The sequence below is a fragment of the Medicago sativa genome, chromosome 7 (genome assembly GCF_051527215.1).
Source record: "Medicago sativa cultivar Bolivia chromosome 7, Bolivia_mono, whole genome shotgun sequence".
NCBI classification, from domain to species: Eukaryota; Viridiplantae; Streptophyta; class Magnoliopsida; order Fabales; family Fabaceae; genus Medicago; species Medicago sativa.
In genome coordinates, this window is record NC_140755.1 from 93,637,922 (window position 1) to 93,656,565 (window position 18,644).

The 18,644-nt window shown below is 33.4% G+C and overlaps 2 protein-coding genes and 1 long non-coding RNA gene across 5 annotated transcripts; 2 read left to right on the top strand and 1 right to left on the bottom strand.

The window, feature by feature from the left end:
• Positions 1 to 1,249: 1,249 nt before the first annotated feature.
• LOC146910454 (serine carboxypeptidase-like 45) lies at positions 1,250 to 4,346 on the top strand. Of its 3 annotated transcripts, none has more exons than XM_085727140.1 (4): positions 1,250 to 2,212; positions 2,829 to 3,693; positions 3,782 to 3,899; positions 3,996 to 4,346. In XM_085727140.1, exons 2-4 carry the CDS (start codon positions 2,978 to 2,980, stop codon positions 4,149 to 4,151), a joined length of 990 nt encoding a protein of 329 aa, XP_085583266.1. In that variant the 5' UTR covers positions 1,250 to 2,212; positions 2,829 to 2,977; the 3' UTR covers positions 4,152 to 4,346. The 3 variants fall into 3 exon arrangements, with proteins under 3 accessions (XP_085583266.1, XP_085583265.1, XP_085583267.1); XM_085727141.1 differs by lacking the exon at positions 1,250 to 2,212 and adding an exon at positions 2,222 to 2,769 and having other exon boundaries at positions 3,535 to 3,693; XM_085727139.1 differs by lacking the exon at positions 1,250 to 2,212 and having other exon boundaries at positions 2,220 to 3,693.
• A 7,826-nt stretch (positions 4,347 to 12,172) lies between these two features.
• On the bottom strand, positions 12,173 to 15,627 carry LOC146910455 (uncharacterized). Its single transcript, XM_085727138.1, has 2 exons — positions 13,111 to 15,627; positions 12,173 to 12,620 (listed from the first exon to the last, which is right to left on the bottom strand). The coding sequence occupies exon 1, from the start codon at positions 15,159 to 15,161 to the stop codon at positions 13,122 to 13,124; it is 2,040 nt and encodes a 679-aa protein (XP_085583264.1). The 5' UTR covers positions 15,162 to 15,627; the 3' UTR covers positions 12,173 to 12,620; positions 13,111 to 13,121.
• A 1,984-nt stretch (positions 15,628 to 17,611) lies between these two features.
• Positions 17,612 to 18,385, top strand: LOC146910456 (uncharacterized). Its single transcript, XR_015020597.1, has 3 exons — positions 17,612 to 17,826; positions 17,931 to 18,083; positions 18,186 to 18,385. It is a non-coding gene; the product is annotated as an uncharacterized LOC146910456 (long non-coding RNA).
• The last annotated feature ends 259 nt before the right edge of the window (positions 18,386 to 18,644 follow it).

Sequence of the window (18,644 nt, forward strand, 5' to 3'; positions counted from 1 at the left end):
ATAATTTTTTTTATGATTTTAAGTTAAGTTTTTAAGATTTTGTTTGATTTTAGTCCTTAATTTTTTGTTAGAGATTAAATACAAGACTAAAACACATTCTTTTTGTAAAATTTTAAAAAATCAAGACAAAAATTGAATAAATTTTCTGTAAGGACTAAACCTAAAAAAGTATAATCTATGGGACTAAAAACATTTTTATCCTTAGATTTAACATATCCGCTTTAAAAATATTTTATTGTTCCTTTATAGTTGGCCCCTGCGTAAATTTTTTGCTAGCTTCGCCGCTGATTTTAACCGTTTGATTATAGAGGAACACTGATTTAATCATGGTTTGCATACATTACAACTTTTTCCATTCTCTATCACTTTGTCTTCATCCTCCTCCTCCATGAATAATGATTTTTCAAGATCTCTAGATTTACACTCACACCTCCACTAGAGGAATGGCATAACAAACAGTCATGAAAATGGGATGCCCAACGCAAACTTTATTTCATTGGCATCCAGATCTATAGTTGTGGTGTTGTTGATCTTAGTTCTTATTTTTTTTTATTCTTCTTCTTGTTGGTGTGGTGTTCATTTGGAGTTGGAAAATGAATACACTCAAATTAGTTCATTGTAATATCATTCTTGGTACAAACAATTATGATTTTCCGGTATTTTTATTTTATTTTTTGGTACATAAACAATTTATTGATTTAATTTAATTAAATAACGAAGAAGATGATTAAGAAGAAGGAATCAAATCCATCCTTCCAAAAAAAAAAAAAATCAAACCCAGTAATCTTTAAAATCAAACCCAATTATCTTTAAACGATGCCCAAAATCATTAAAATTCAAAACCCCCTTCACGCCTCTCGTTTTAATTGTACCTCATCTTTCTCCTCTGTTCGCGTTGGAGATCCATCGTCACGTTGTCGGTCAACATTTCGAATCGTCAAAGATCTGAGAATAATAAATACAGAATCGATGGAGGATGATGATGATGATAGAGATAAAACATTATATTAGTTGGTTGCACAAAATCACTTAAACTTCTTGTTCGTGAAGTCCTTGATTTTGGTTTTATTTTTATTTTTTTATGGAAATTTTCGAGATTTTGAAGTCATGGATATGAAGATGATGATTTTTATTTTTCTGGTAGTAAGATAAGGAAAGAGAATGGAGGCTTAAAGATATTGGAAAAAAGTGTATATGGTATAGAGATGATGTTAGATCTGATGTTGAGTGACCATGGTAAAATCAGTGTTCCTCTCTAATCAAACGATAAAAAATCAACTTTCCTATGTTGGGAAACTATTCCCCCTACCCACCCTAAATGCCACCTGGTGGCCAAGGCAAAATTCCAAGCAGCAGGAGCAGCTTCACGTGACAAAGAGCAAGATTCAAAAAGGTGCTATAGTAGCACATTGGAGCAATCAATACAAGCGTGGCAAGCAAAAACAAAACACCATTCTCCAAAGGTCACGCATACAGAGGCCCACAAGGCAAAAGAAACAAAAAAAGATGCCTTCTTTAAAACTCCAAGGATCTACCACCACCAACCCAATTAAAATATATACCAGCAATCCCTGCACCAGCAATAACTACACGCAGCAGCAAATTTTGTCAATAAAAGAACCAAATCTGAGAACTAAAAACACCCAGCATAGCAGCTCCACAAAACAGTGATAAGATCGCACCAAAATGGCAACCCACAAGAAGATAAAGGGTAGTCTCTAACACAAACAGCACCAAAAACAGATGAGCTTCAACTTATATTAATGTTAGCACTTGGAAAGGGAACTCTGTTGATAGCTCTACTCCTATCCTTTAGCAGCTGCAAACGGAGAGTCCGGAGGTTTAACTGTTCAGAGGAGCGGAAGAGAACCATTAGCTGCCAGTGAAGCAACCATGTGAGCCACTTTGTTACCATCACGAGCCACCCAGGTAAACTCACAGCTTGTAAAACTTTATTGAGTGATCTGACACTCAATGAGTCACTCTCCACCACAATACAAGATAAATCAAGGTTGTAGGCCAGAACAAGTGCATCTCTAGTAGCCAAAGCTTCAGCTACAAGGGCAGAGGGGGCCACAAAAACACGAGCCAGACTATATGTCTTGTGCGCAAGATAGGTACACAACTGGGCCTAAGCGTACCAAACCATGACAATGATAGGCACACAAGAAGAATAATGAACCATGTGCGCAAGTTAGCAAAAATGTAGCTGGTAAGAAAAGTTCACAAAGTTTGGTGAGATGTCTTGTGATTAAATTAATTAGAAGATTGAGATAAGCACAGAAAGAACCACCCACTTTCTTTAATTTTTGCACTACACTGTTTTTTTAACTTCAATTTCTATTAACTTTTGTTTTACATTACTTTTTCTTTTTTTAACTTTAAATGATTCCTTTACACTCTGTCACTTCCACTCACTTTAATTTATTCCTTTATCTTAAACGGTTAAACCACACCTTCAAATTTCAACTCACCTTTCCTTGTATTTCAACTCACCCTCAAATTTCGTAAGAGTTTATGCATCTGTACACCACAACCACCCTAATTTCTTAAGAGTTTCATAACTCTATACACCACCACCACCACCCTAAAATAAAAAATGGAAACTTATACTAAATATTTACTTTTAATTGCAGCAGCTTTACAAGCTGCAATCTTTTTTCATTTATTCAACTTGACCCCTGAGGGTGGCAATTTCGTTTCTGTGCGTTTCCAAAATACCATTACACTACCTGGTCAGCCACATGTAACCTTTAGACAATATTCTGGGTACGTCCCAGTTGATTATCACAACACTCGATATTTATTTTTTTATTTTGTGGAGGCAGAGTCGAGCTCGGCTTCCAAACCAGTGGTCCTGTGGTTGAATGGACCTGGCTGTTCTTCACTTCTACAAGCTTTTAAGTCCAATGGACCCTTCACACTTACAAAGGATGGTCTTGTGAAAAATCCCCACAGCTGGAACCAAGTGGCAAATATGCTATACTTGGAGTCTCCTGTTGGGGTAGGCTTCACATATTCCCTTAATTCCTCCGACCGGTTGGCGAATGATGAGAGGACAACAAGGGATAACCTTGCTTTTCTTCAAAAGTGGTTCAAGATGTTTCCAAGGCTAAGAAAAAATTCCTTTTTTATTGTTGGGGAGGGCTATGCGGGACATTTTGTGCCCCAACTCGCAAATCTGATTCTTCAAACAAAATATCGTATAAATTTGAAGGGGATTGCTATTGCCAATCCTCTTCTTGATTTTAACACAAACTATAATTCTGTAGCCGAATTTTTTTGGTCTCATGCTGCTATATCTGAGCAAACCTTTAACCTTTTAACGAAGGTTTGCAATTTTTCCCAAATTAAAAGAGAACATATGTATGGGGGAGTTCGTGGCATTTGCAAGCAAGTGTTTTTCCAATTTGTACATGAAGTTGGTGATTTTAGGGGTTACACTGATGCCCTTGATAATATCTGCAACTCTTGGAAATTGGATTTCGATATCCCTGAGTGTGTTAATGATTTTACTTTCACGTATCTGAACAGAAGAGATGTGCAGGATGCTCTACGTGCCGGACTCTTCAGGAAGAAGTCTTGGTCCTACTGCACATTTCCTGATGATTATGACTTTCATGATTATGAGATTCCGATGATCTCAATGCTAGGAACCCTTGTTAAGTCTGGTTTAAGGGTCCTAGCTTACAGGTAATATTCTTTTATTTTCCCTCCAACTCCTATCATATTGAAATGACAAAACATCCCCTAATTTTTTTTTCCTGCTTTTGCCATGCAGTGGAGAGTTGTTCTTTGACCTTCCATATACAGGGACACAGTCCTTGGTAAAACAATTAGCTGAAGATATTGGGTTGAACTTGACTCTCCCCCATAGAGCTTGGGGGAAACGATTTCAGGTATTTTGGCTTTTCTTAGATTTATTATTCTTTTGCCTAAGAACATCTAATCTGCTTCTTTTAAAAACTAAAATATTTTTATAATTGGTTTTGTAGACTGATGGATGGATAGAAGGATATGGTGACGGCGTATTATCTTTTGCCGTGATCAAAGGATCAGGACATGGTGCAAATTCTCATCCTGAGAGGAGTCTTCTACTTCTCAAAGCCTTCCTTGAAGGAAAGCATGCTCCAACACTTACATATTTCTGAAGAGTGTGTGCTAAATTGTATATATAAACAAAGGTAGTTTAGTTACTGCATTTTTGTTCCCATGTTATCCTTTAGGTATAGATATTATAATGCTTCGAAGGTCTTGTTCTGGTATGTGGCAATAAATCATGTGGATGTTATGTTCCCATAATGTAAGTCTTAGCCCTATTATATTGCTGTTACTATATTATTATATGTACTACTGTGATATCTTTTATTTATTTTTTGTTATGATCTCATATAAAGTGTACGTTGTTCCACCATTTATTTTATAAAAATATTTTAATGGTTAATTTGTTAGTGGGATGAAATAATATTATTAATACTCTTTTGTTGTCTCAACTTATAAGATTAAGTTATACCTTCTTCCTTCAAAAAAAAAAAAGTTACAACTTCTTAATTTTCCAACATGTTGAGGGTTAAAGAATCTTAATATATGTTTGATGGCGCCGTCTAGCGTGCGTGACATCAATAGGTCTCCTATGGCAGGAGACCATAGAAAGACTTTTTTTTTTTATAAAACTAAAAAGACCTGCATTAGAGGTAAATTGCGTTTAAAGTAATTCATTCAACTACAGGGTCAATTTTGGAATTTCCTCTTAAATAAAATATTGTTTTCCAACCCAGATTTTTGGATTAACACCATTACAGCATTACTTGTAAAATTACTCATTCTGCACCGTCTTCTTTCACTTTCTTGCTTTCATCTTTGTTTATACCAGAAAATCCTTAATCATCATTATCAATTATTCTTCATTATTTCCTCTTCTTACAATTCCAGATTTAAACAATCACTATCATTGGTCATCATCAACACCTAGCATTAATTAGATCCAAATAAAATAAAAACAACAACCATTATCAATTATTTCTTCATTCTTCTTTCAATTCCAGATCAGATCCAAATAAAAAACCCAAATCTTCTTTAATCTATTCATTGCCACAATTAATTTATGTCATTATTTTTATAGATCCATATCTACCATATTCAAAGGAGGTTCACTTCACCCTTGAAATCCTCCCTGGCCAAACACATTTCAGATCTCTCTCTTCATATTCATCTTTTCAAATCCAACTCAATATCTTCAAATAATTATTCTTATGTTTCCTTACTACTAAATCTCCCATCGGTTTCTCTACAGTTTCACTTCCCCTAAAAAAATTCCACCCTTCACCGTCAAACTCTTCTCAATTCAAAATCAATGAACGTCCTCTCTCAGATTTGGTTTTGATTAAAAGTGAAAAGAAAATTCGGATTTGGGGTGTGTTTTTTCAGATTTGTGTATTTTTCTTTCTTTCTGGGTTTGAGTGTTTTTGAGTTTGAAGAAAATGGATAAGATGAAGGAGAGGATGATGATGTTTATGGGTAAAGAAGGAGAACAATTGTTCCAGTAACACCGAAAACACCCTTTACAAAATGTAATTCCAGATTCCATTGTATTTTTTAAGGTTAATTAAGTTTTTGGTCCCTATAAATATCTGCAGTTTTGTTTTTAGTCCCTATAAAAATAAATCACACTTTTTAGTCCCTATAAAATTTTCTGTTATAGCTTTTAGTCCCTGCTGTTAAGAAAGCTTTAACGGTGCTGACGTGGCACTGACATGTCATTATTATTATATTTTTTTAATTTTTTTTAAAAAAAAATCAGAATTTTTTTATTTTTTTAGGGAAAAAAAATTCTGCATTTCTGTTTAAAAACGTTGGAATTGTTTGATTATTAAACATTTAAATTACAGTAATTAAATTAAGAGATAAAGTTAAATTATAAGAAATAAAATGACATAAAATTAAAACTTAAAACAGAAACACTAAAAATCCAGATTTGGGGGAATCGAACAAGTCAAAACGCCTAAACAGGAAAGCCGAAATCGAACGAAGTCTGAATCTGAAATCAATCAAAGTCTGAATCTGAAATCGAAGTAGAAGATGAAATCGAAGTCTGAAACGGTGATGGTGGGAAATCGAAGACGAAGAGGAACGAATCAATATGAACACGAACGAAGACGACGAAGCAGAATCAGAAAGAACAAATCGAAGAGGACGAAGTAGTACTTTGCGGCTGAGTTCGTATTCATGGCTATTTTCATTAACAACAAAACATGTTGATATCATTTCAACATCACCAAGAGTAATTAATTTTGTGGTGTAATTCTGTTTACCAATGGAACCAAGAGTAATTAATTCTAGAGAAGAAGAAGAAGAACATGATAAATGGAATTTGAGGTTTTGTTTTGATGGAAAGAAGAAGAAGGTGGGGGGAGAAGAAGTTGACGATGAAGAAGAAATCTGGAATGGAAGAAAGAAGGCATCGCAGGTGAAGAAGAGGAGAGAAATGATTGTCTTTTAATTAAATACGGGTACTTTAGTAATTTCATAACTTCACATTAATTTTTTGGAAAAATCCATTATACAAAAATTCTGAAGTTTTTTTTTAAATAAAAAAATATATAATAAGGACATGTCAGTGCCACGTCAGCACCGTTAAAGCTCACTTAACAGCAGGGACTAAAAGCTATAACAGAAAATTTTATAGGGACTAAAAAGTGTGATTTATTTTTATAGGGACTAAAAACAAAACTGCAGATATTTATAGGGACCAAAAACTTAATTAACCCTATTTTTTAAAATTAATATTAATGTTTATTTAATAAAATGTTTAGGTTATAATTTAAATAGATCACAGTCGTTGATTACATTTCATGTTTATCCAATGGTTTCATTTCAATTTGCAACAAAAACAAAAAAACAAAAAAAAGGGTCTCTTACGGTAGATGACCTATAGAGGTCGCGTACCAGAGACAGAGCCATGTTTGATATCATAGTTAATTGAACAAAGTTACAATGGTACTGTAATTTTGTTGAAACTACTCTTTTGTAAAATCGTAAAATGATGGTGACTCACCGTGATTTGGCCATACTTCCCTTTAGTTATAAGAAAATTGGTTTGAGAGATGAGAGTGTTTAGTCCTATGCATCTCTTTTTTAAGCTTATCGTATTTTCCATGTGAAATGAACCCCATCGTAGTTGTTCGCTTCGGATCATTCTTACACTTCTGGTACTACTCATCTGATGTTCAATCCTTATTGAACTTATTAATTTGATTGGGATAATGATGTATAATGCTTTCTCAAAATCTTATGTCAGTTTCTATATATGGGAGTCTAAAGTTTTATTTTTTTAATTTAACTCAAAAATAATTTTCCCCGCGTGGTGCGTTGTGCACGGGTATATATACATTAGTAATAAATAGAAAAGAAAACAATAATCAAATTTTGAATAACAATGGAGAGAAAAAAAAACAAGTGTGTTTGTCGGAATAAAAAACAGAGGGTAGATCAACGTCTCTCTATGGAGTTCGTGTTGTGAGGCATAATGCTCAATGAGCGACATTTTTTTTTTAGTTTAGTGGGTAGAATTCATATTTTTCAAGGTGAATAAGTGGAGTGTCCGGGCAGTGTGGCCTTGAGGGTGAGCGGGAGGGTCGGCAAAATTATTATTTTTACTTATTAATTAATACTATATAGATATGAGAGTTTCTACGGTACACCCTTAAATTAAGGTGTATCGGTACACCTGTTTCATAAATCTGTAAGTTAACGATAATTTTTATGTAATAAAGAGATATTTATCGACTTTTATATTTTAGAAAATATTATCCCATAAAAAAACATCATTTCATTTTTTATAAGAATTATACTAAATTTTTTAACATTTTATTGAAAAAAATAATCAATGTTCACTATTATGAGTAATAAAAATTAAAAAAAAAATTGAATTTTGCTTTGCCGACACTTTTGAGAAATAAAATATAATTATTATAATTATAAATGATAGAAAATGTCCTGTGATTTTCTTAAAATTTGGGTTGAGCCAAACTCAACTCTATAAAACTGGCTTGTAAGTTAGAGACACCTCCCATTTATAAACATATTTTTGGCCATATTCCTCCAATCGAATGTAGGACTCTCAGTAAATCCCCTCACATTAAGGACTGGACATCTGGTGTGTGGGTGGCTCAACAGGTCTTAGATAAGCTCTAATACCAGTTGGTAGGTATCTAAGAATTTGGAGAACCCTCACTTAAAAGCTAGCTATCGACAGGGAAGAACCAAACCACTTAAATACTTTACCGAGCATCCCACACTCAATAAGGGATTTCGACACCCCATAAGACCAAAGTTCCTATCATAGGACTTCCCTTGAGTTGAGAGTCAACATCCCAATGGCTTCACTCTACAACATTTTACTCATCCTTTCCTGTCAGTCCCTTCATGGGTAGCCGTAGCCCTTTCCGAGCTATCAACAACCAGCTCTGATACCTTGAAATTTGGGTTAATTTAACCCTACGAAACTGGCCTGTAAGGTGATAGATGTCTCCAATTTACAACACACATTTTCATGTCATATCTCATTTGATGTAGGACTCTCGATAATTTTAACTTTGTTTCCAATTTTCATAGATTTGTATAGAAAACGATGAAAAAATAAATTCTAAGCAACATTTTTTGAGATAAATGCTTATGACACGTCTATTTTGAGACCACCTTATTAAGAAACTTAATTGATTTTAGGTTGTACTAGATCTCGCACGGGTCTTACCGATTAAAACATGCACAAATAAGTTATACCATAATAAAAAAAAAAAATAATGAAAGTCATATGATAAAAATGTATTACATTAGTCATATCATCTTGACATTGATATATTTTGAAAATCATACATTGTAAATTAGTTATTTCATACATTACAAAATACTTCTCTATAAACGACATTTGAAGACATTGACATTTTGACCATCTTCATCAGTTATCTATATTTTCAACCCATTTTTTTTTTGACGTATTCAACCAATCTCTTGAAATAACTCTTGTTAATAGTCATTGTAAGTATAAAACAATTATAATAAAAATTGTCTCCTTTGAGACTTGATCCAAACCTTATGTCAATTTTTTATCAAATGAGTCAACCCTTATTGACATGACTTAATACAGCCAGTTATAATTTGCCATTTTAAATTACAAATCATTAATTTTTATTTACGACATCTTTGTGTTGGAGTTTAATAGCAAAACATAAGAATGATCATGATATGTAAAAGCATGTACAACTTAAATTGCATCACATTAATAAGAAAACAGTTAACAATTTAATAAGTTGTATAGAACCAACAAAAAAAAAGTCGAATTCACCATATATATTGAATAGTAGGATTATGTACATCATTCGTGATATAAAACAATGGGGATCTTCGTTGAACAATTTTACATCATTCGTTAGGCTCCATGACGGTTCTCACACTAACAATAATTTGGTTCGAATAGAGAAAAGAAATCGTTATTGTGTATGAGAATAAAACCCTTTAGAACAACTCAAACCAAATGAACCGATATGTTAAGCACGGATATATGAAGTGTTATATAAGACCAAACATTTCTTAACTTGCACTGCTATGTTTATATGAATCACACCAGAAAAATCTACTTTGAATTATAAAATAAAATATGTTATGCTCCATATCTCAAATTGTTTTAAATATGAAAAAACTACATGTAAAAATAAATGGATTTTTTATACGAAAAATCATAGAAATTATCTAAACTAATCATTCTTGAAAAGTAAAGGTTAGAAAAAGACATCCTTGAGTCTTTGGATTGAAGGATAAAAGACATCATAAAGGAGCCTAAAGGGAACCTAAAGACATCAGCAAGTAAGAAAATTACGAATTGATAGATTATGGAACCAAAAGAAAACAAATTAATAGATAAATATACTTAAATAGAAAATTCAACATCGTTTCACTTAATTCACTTAAGCTAGCTTTAATTTTAATTTTTTTTTTGAAAGACTTAAGCTAGCTTTAATATTTGTAGGTACAATTGAATTATCAAAAATCATATTTATTAAGCGTTTGAGATTTTTTTTTTGAAGGATATTTTAGCCTTTGAAATATCCACTTGAATATTCTACACTTATTTTGATTCTATCCACCACATAGGTAATAGGATAAATAAATAATTATTGTAAAATTCATGTGGATAATTGAGATACATAAGTATTTGGTTATATTTCTTTATTGCATATGAAGACAATCAACGAAGCATGCACCTGAGAAAGTATTTGCATAATGGAATTTCATAATCATTGTCATGTATAAAGTTATTGAACTATGGGGCAATGGCTTATAGAGGCAAATGGTTGAGAGCACAAATAACACAGCTGACTGCTGAAGACCATATAACTCATTTTCATCGAAATTTTGTTTGAAAGTCCACACAATCATGAAGATTGATGTATTTATTGTGGGAGCCTACACAGCTGACTGCTGAACCTCTTGTTTCGTTTGATATTATCAGGCATGTTGCAAACCTAATAGGGAAAAAAGATGTGAGCATGAAGGTAAGAACACATTATAATAATGGAGAAATAAAAAAGGTTGAGATCAACCAAGGCTGGAAAACAAATACTTGAATGTAAATAGCAAACAAACATGAAGAATGGTTAGAAGAAGTGAATGGAAAAAGAGATTCGGACAACTGAACTTCACCGTACACTCATCGACATCAACCATGCCTCCCGCAACATTCTCTTTATTCTCCAAATCGGCGGCGGAACCACCTACTAAACCATCTCGAAGGTGACGAAGTTATTTTTTTTTTTTTTGAAACAACATAATATAATAACACAAATCCGGCACAAGACCTGCTAAACGGGAAGGCAATGATACAACAAAACAAACCGAAACAGAAACTGTAGCAACGGTACACAGCTGCTGTCATACAGCAATTTGTCACGCCCCAAACATTGAATAATCATGAACTGATATGTGTATACCAGTTAAACAATGGAATGACAAAAGGGTCTGAAGGTTAAGTCCAGACATCAGCAAAACACAAAAAAGATGAATGGAATAGCAAGATTGGAGTGTATTTATAGTGGGGATTCGGTTGTAGAAGCCGGGAATGGATTGTCTCCTGTGTTTTTTCTCTGCAGTTTTCTCCGGTGAAAAATCTAAGCCCTTCATTTATTTTAATGGTAGATCAATGGATAGGATCAATTGATTTCATCTCCTTCTCTTTTCACGTAAAACATCACAGCAGCTTCATCTTCTTCAACAATAATAACAACAAAAAATTATCTATAGTTCAAATATAATCAATTGAATCGCAGCTCCCCTTTGGTCAGACATAAGATACAATCCAAGCATCTGTCATGTAGTTTCCAAGCAATTGTCATTGTTTCCAAGCAATTTACATCAACAGGTGTTGCCGTACTACTCCACCGCCGCAGTTACCTACACGTTTCATTTGGAACTAGACAGGGTCGCCGCTACTTCAACCGCAGTTTCTCTCCCGTCGCGAATCATTGTTCTCCCGTCGTGAATCACAGTTTCTATCGGCGCCGGCGTGGAGTATCATGGAGTTGCAAATCTTAGGAATGGAGATCAGAATCGGATTGCGATGAGTTTGCTTGAGGAAAAAGGGGAAAACTGGATACATACCAGCCAAAACGAACTGATGGATTAAACAGAGGAATGGCCAAAATGACAAGCCATTTATGAATTATTAATCCTGTCCATTAATCTACAATTAAAATAAATGAAGGGCTTAGATTTTTCAATGGAGAAAACTGTAGAGAAAAAACACGGGAGACAATCCATTCCCGTAGAAGCCATGCCTTGGAAACCAACATACGAGTTATGATTGGTAGGGAAAACCGAGTCTGCATGGGGTATGGGAAAGGTGAAAATTATTAGCATGAAAAAAAACATTGAACACCACGAAGAGTTATTGGGACGCGGCATACCATGCAAAACCAAAGAGTCATGATTTGAATTTCAAAGTGGGTATAGAATAGGAGGGAAAATTTGGAGGGTTAAGTTACTAATCACAATTAATAAAGGAATAATAGAGGGAAAAATTAGGTTAACTTGTTGCAAGACCTAATAAGCATTTAGAGTAAGGGATATTTGTAACGTGTTGTTTCTCAAATATACGATAAGGAATATCTATTCTAAGAAATTAGAGGAAGACTAGAATTTCATTTCTGAATTATTTCTTAACTTTCATTCACGTTTTTGCCAACTTAAATAGCATACACAAATAACTACCTATAGACAAATAACTACATTCCTACGAAGATGTGAGGACAGTTTCCTCAACCACCATTTTATTAATTACATACATAATAACATATGACTTATCATTAAAATTACAACCTATAACATTAAAATACTTATTCATACGCATCAGGATCTTTCACGGATGGTCGATCGGATGATCTGCTTTTAGTGCAAAGCATAGCAACATCAAGAACCAGTTTATTTATTTTTATAGTTTAGGCTCAAGAACAAGTTTAATCTCTTGCATTGTACTATCAGAAGCCACTTTATTACCATTGCAATCTTCTCTTAGATGAACCTCCCAAAATTGTAGATATCAAATTCCTCTTTCATTGCTTCATTGTGTTCTGCCATTAAAAATAAATCTAAAATTAGTGTCGATACAGTGCTCTTTGTAAGGATCATGGGTGGGTTTTTGCACAAGGTTATTTGAGACTATCTTATGACTTACGTGGATGTGTACACATTTGAGAGACTTACAAAAATAAATTATGACATGGCCAACTTATTTTAACTAGCTGTTCACGATCAGTTACTAAAATAGCTTACAGCAAAAACAATTTTACTACATTACCTCTTGACCGTAGAAGTAGCTTATACCTATGTGCTTATATCATAAATACTTATTTAATAAACACATAATTAAACTGTTTATTCAAATGCACCCTAAGGCATGTAAATATGCACTGCTAGGATATATTAGTGGTTTGCATAAAGCCATGTACCTCTCATGCACCTCATAATCTTACTCATTTTCATAGAAGTTAAGATTGAGAACAAAATACTTGATGAAATATCACTTAACTCTTATTGACACTGCACAAATTTTTGTCATACCTGTTTCCTGATTAGTTGTAGTTGGAGATGAGCATTTTCTTTCGACTCTTGAATCCCTTTCGGAAATAAAGTATTCCAAAACCTAATATCAGAAGGTTTATTAGCAACCCTGCAGAGAGTAACACAGTATGTGTAACCTTCCAAGTTCCAATGCTGCCTAATAAGCCTACTGACTTAATACATGGTCTGAATGGTACTCCACAGAGCTCTGAATTTCCAACAAATGCACTACTGTCCATTAATGTGAATGACTTTCCCTTTGGTATTGAACCAGAGATATTGTTGAAAGACACATTGAGAAGTAGTAAACTTGATGAACTACTAAACTTTTCAGGTATGAGGCCATTGAACTTATTATTAGATAAATCTACAATTTCAAGAATATGGATATTTGCAAGCTCCTCAGGTATTTGACCTGTCAAATTATTTTCAGATAATTTGATTGTCACAAGAGCATGACATTTCGAAACACTTTTTGGGATTGTTCCATACAAGTTGTTTCTACCTAGATCAATTGTTGAAATTGATTTGCAAGACTCAAATGAAGGAAGATTGCCTAAAAGACCACAAGAAGATGCTGAGAAATTTTGAAGTTGCAGCATAGACCAAATTTGTGAAGGGATATTTCCTCCTAATTTCATATTATAAGAGACATTGAAATACTCCAATCGAGTAGCTAGAGAAATATCTAAAGGAATCCCACCAACAAAATTGTTCTTTGACAAATCAACATATGCAATATGAGGAAGATGGCTGAATTTTAAAGGAATCTCTCCTGAGAATGAATTATCTTCTATGCGAAGACGGACAAGGGAAGAACATTTCGAGATCGAAAAAAGACTACCTGTGAATTTGTTTGAAAACAGGATAAGCTTAAATAGTACTCCACTAAGACAGATATCTGACGGTATGCTACCACTGAAGTTGTTTGTGGAGACATCCACCCACTTGAGTTTGGAGTTTTTGCCTAAACTCTTTGGGAGTGATCCAGAGAAGTGATTGTTCCAAATGAGAAGAGATTCTAAGGATGGTAGCTCTGCAATGCCTTCTGGAACAGTGCCACTCATGTTATTGGTCATAAGACAAAAAAATCTTAAGCTTTTTAGCTCTGAAAAGCTTTCAGGAATGGACCCTGAAAGAAAATTTTCAGAGAGATCTAAATATGTGAGTTTTTCAAATTTGCTGAACTCATTTGGTATTAATCCTGTTAGCTGGTTTAGGAACAGAAAAAGTGATTGCAAATTGGTGAGATTTGAAAGTTCCTTTGGAATAGGACCATATAGATTTGCACCTGCAATGTCAAGATACTGAAGCTGGCTCATGTTACCTAGTTGAGGTGGAATGAAACCCTGGTAAGAATTGGAGCCAATTTCCATGTGAGTCACTGTTTTGAGGTTACCAAGTTCTGGTGGTATACTTCCTGTGAGAGAATTTTCAGCTAGAAGAAGAAACTCAAGGTTTCTGAAAGAACCATATTCAAATGGAATGCTTCCACTGAAGGAATTTCCAACTAGGTTGAGAATCTTAAGATTTTCCAATTCTGAAAATTCAGCAGGTAATTGACCCGAAAAGCTGTTGCTAATGACATCAAGTACAACCAAATTTTTTAGTTTAGAAATTCCTTTTGGGAACTGACCGGAAAAATTGTTTCTGCTAATATCTAAGCTTTTCAAGCCTGTGATGTTGAAAATTTCTGGTGGAAGTTTCCCAGAGAAGAGATTATAGCTCATGTTGAAATTATTAACCTCTGTGAACACACTGAATTGGTTACCTGATAGTACACCACCTAGTTTCTTCATGGAAAGGTCTATGGAAGTTACAATTGAGTTATTGTTACACTTGATCCCAGACCAAGAGCATGCATAGGAGCTTCCACTTTCAATTAAGTTTGCTCCAAAGGGCACAACCCAGTCATGCAAGCTATTATTATCATCTATAAACTCAGATTTCAGACTTAGGAGTGCTTGTGAATAAGGATCAATGGCTAAAGATGATGATAAGATGAAGTTAGAGAGAAGATTAATGAAACAGAAGAATTTTAAAATCTTCATTGGTACTTGTTGAGAAAGAAGGAAAAATAAGGGACAATTGTATGCAACTATCCTAGACAAAGGTAATTTAGCTTTGTTAGGCAGAGAATTGATGTATTTTTATTTTTTTGACAAGAAAGAGAGAATTGATGAATTTAGGAAGGTGTCGACGGTGATTACAAAATCTGTCCAACTTCCTTCTGTTATTGTTGCTCAGTGAAAAAGAGGAGATATTACAAAATGTGCATCACTTTTTCTCTCAGCTTTTACTGTTGTTAGTATCCACGATGATTGAATGGTTAGAGAAAGAGGGATTTAAAGAGTTCTTGAAAAAATGTGCAGTTTTATGGAATTTTGGAGGTGGTTTTGTTTGATTTTGATAGAAGGTATAGAAGGTTAATTGAGTGAGTTTGTTCAATAGTGTTTTTGGTAAAGTAGATAACACGGGCTGAAGAAAAGCACAAAACCTTGAAACCTTGAAAGTGTTGAAAATGAAATTATGACAAGGAAGCACTTTTGTTTCTCTCTCTAGACCGCTTACTTTTTTCCTCTTAGTTTCAGCCGTTGGATTGTGCGCATGAGAGATGGCAGACCGCAGAAGGCACTTGCGCAGGAGGTGATCCATTCCCATGTATTTAACGCGTTTGAAAAAACAAAAATATGATATCATTGTTGTAATTTTAATATAGGGTTATGTTACAAGCCACCCTTTGGTGGTGTCTTTTATCAAGTCACACCTCAAGGTGTGATTTTCACTTTTTAGTTATAACTTTGATAAAAGACACCTTCATAAAAAGTAGTTGGTGTCTTTTAACAAATGCTCATAGAGTAACTTGATAAAAGACACCTTCATAAAAGGTGTCTTCTATCATAACCCTTTAATATTTACCGTTAGTTTTAATTATTTTTTAAGCAACTTTTAGGGTACGTTTGGATCCATGGAAAGATAAGGGAAAGAAAGGATAGGGAAAGAAAGTGGATGGATACAGTACTTTTTCACTGTTTGGCAGGACAAAGAAAGGGTAGGGAAAGAAAGTTTTGAGGTGGGACCCACACTCAAAAACTTTCCGCAAGCGCAATGACGGAAACAAGTGGAATGCACCAATTTTATGGGAAAATGTCCAAAATAGCCTTGATGTAACATATTATTTGCATTGTGCCATTTTTTAGACATTAACGTGTGATGTGCATAGTACATGCTTGAAAATTATGATTTTAACACATACTCTACAAATTTATTCTCCTACCTTAAAAAAATACTTAAATTGTTTTTTTGAGAGAATTGTTATATCTAAATTAAAATATATTTAAATGTGTAGATACAATATTTAATTTAAAATGTAGCCAAAACTTTTTAAGGATGTAATTGTCTTTTTACCAATATACACATCACTCTTTCCTTTCACTTTCTATTCCACTTTCTTTTGTACCAAACAACCAAAACAATCCTCTCACTTTCTATTCTTTTTCTTTCCTCATATAATCTTTCCTTACTCTTTCTTTCCTTTCACTTTCTTTGATCATCCAAACAGACCCTTAGGGTACGTTTGGTTTGCATAAGAAAGTTTAAGGAAAGAAAGTGAAAGGAATAAAAGTATAAGGAAAGAATGATAGTAGAAAGTGAGAAGATCTTTTTAGTTGTTTGGTATAAGTGAGAGTGAATAGAAAGTGGAAGGAAAGAATGATGTGTATATTTGTGAAAGGACAATTACATCCTTGAATTTTTTTAGCTACATATATTATTTTAAATAAAATATTCTATCTATACATTTAAATTTATTTCAATTTAAACATAACAATTTAAGTTTTTTTTTTTTTTTTACATTGGGAGAAGAAATTTGTACAATATGTGTCAAAATCATAACTTCCTTAGTATGCATGTACATGACATGATGCGCGACATTAATATTTAATATGCCTTTAAAATATGACATAATGCAAATAATATATTACATCAGGGTTATTTTGGACTTTTTCTCATGATATTGGTGTCTTTTTCATGTTTCCTTGCTTGGAGGTGGAGAAAGGTTTTGAGCATGGATCCCATCTCAAAACTTTCTTTCCTTATCTTATTGCTGGCAAACCAAACTATGAAAAAGAGAAAGAGAATATTCTTCAACCTTTCTCTCCTTCCTCTTTCTTTCCTTATAGTTTCTCTAAAACCAAACATAGCCTTAGTTTTAGTTAACAATACTTTTATTTTGTAAATAAATTAAATTACTTGGATTTTAATTGTTTTTTTTTTCTGTTCAAAACAACCAGAAAGTAAAAGTAAAAAAATCTTAATCTTAATATTATAAAAGAAGCACAGGTCTGCTGGCAAACCCTATCACAACCCTTCACATTTTAACCTGCAAATCCTTTTGGAGCCAAAATCCTAGAGTTTTAAAATGTCAAAATGACATCATTACCCTTCAGCTGATAAATGGACGATGCACACTGCTCAAAATCAGTTGTACCTTTTCGTCTCAGTTCTCACAGCTTCCTCTGCATACTTCACAAAAACATGTTTCATCTACATATTTCACAAACACGTTTTCTTCTTTTCTTCCTTTCTCCTTCTACAAAATCCTCTCCTAACCATCCCTCCTCCAAATGGTTCTGGCCGTTAATTCCTTTTCATCAGTTGCAGTGGCAAAATTAAACTCCTTCTTCTCATGCATCGGATCTTCGTCTAAATCCACAGGTAGCAATAATTTATGATTAATCTTTCTTAATTTTGAAATTTGAGCGAAATTCGTTGATTTAGGGTTTTGATTAACAATTAATGTATGAATTTTCTGTTTTCAGTTTTGCAAATTGGTTCATTACGAATTTTGGAGAGAAATGTTTCATCTGGTGTTTTCAATTTACCTCAGAGACGTTCTTTGGTGAAGGCTCTAAACGCTGAATCGCAAAGGAATGGTTCAATTGGTCCTCTTGCAGCAACTATCGTTGCACCTAGTACATTCTTTATTATTGAAGAATTTTTCATGGTTAATTTGTTTTTAATTTTGTTAAATGAAGTTAATTAAAGCTTATTATGTGTTACTATTTGATTTTCAGAGATTATTGAGAAGGAAGAGGAGGATTTTGAACATTTAGGAAAAAAAAAACCTTCAAAATGCTTCACCTCTTGAAATAATGTACAAGACGATGTGCTTGAGAAATTTGGCAATGATATTACTATTGCTTTCAGGTTGATTATTTATTCTTAGTGTGCTTTTGAATGATTTTGTTATGTAGAATTTGTTTATGGTTTTGTTGTGTTTGCTTGATGTCGAAAATATAAGCTACCAAAGGTAAAAACAAATTCCACTTTATGAATCAATTTTTCATCTTACTTTTGCCCACAACCTGTTTGATATGTTGCTTTTATGAACATTCACCTGCAATTTGGTTTTTTATTTAAATTTTTAAAACCCATTTAAAATTTGCAATCCTTTATATATCATTGTTAGTTTTAAAGTGTTAAGTTTTGATTTTGAATTTTGGCTAAAATATTTTTTCCTTTATCTTTTTTTT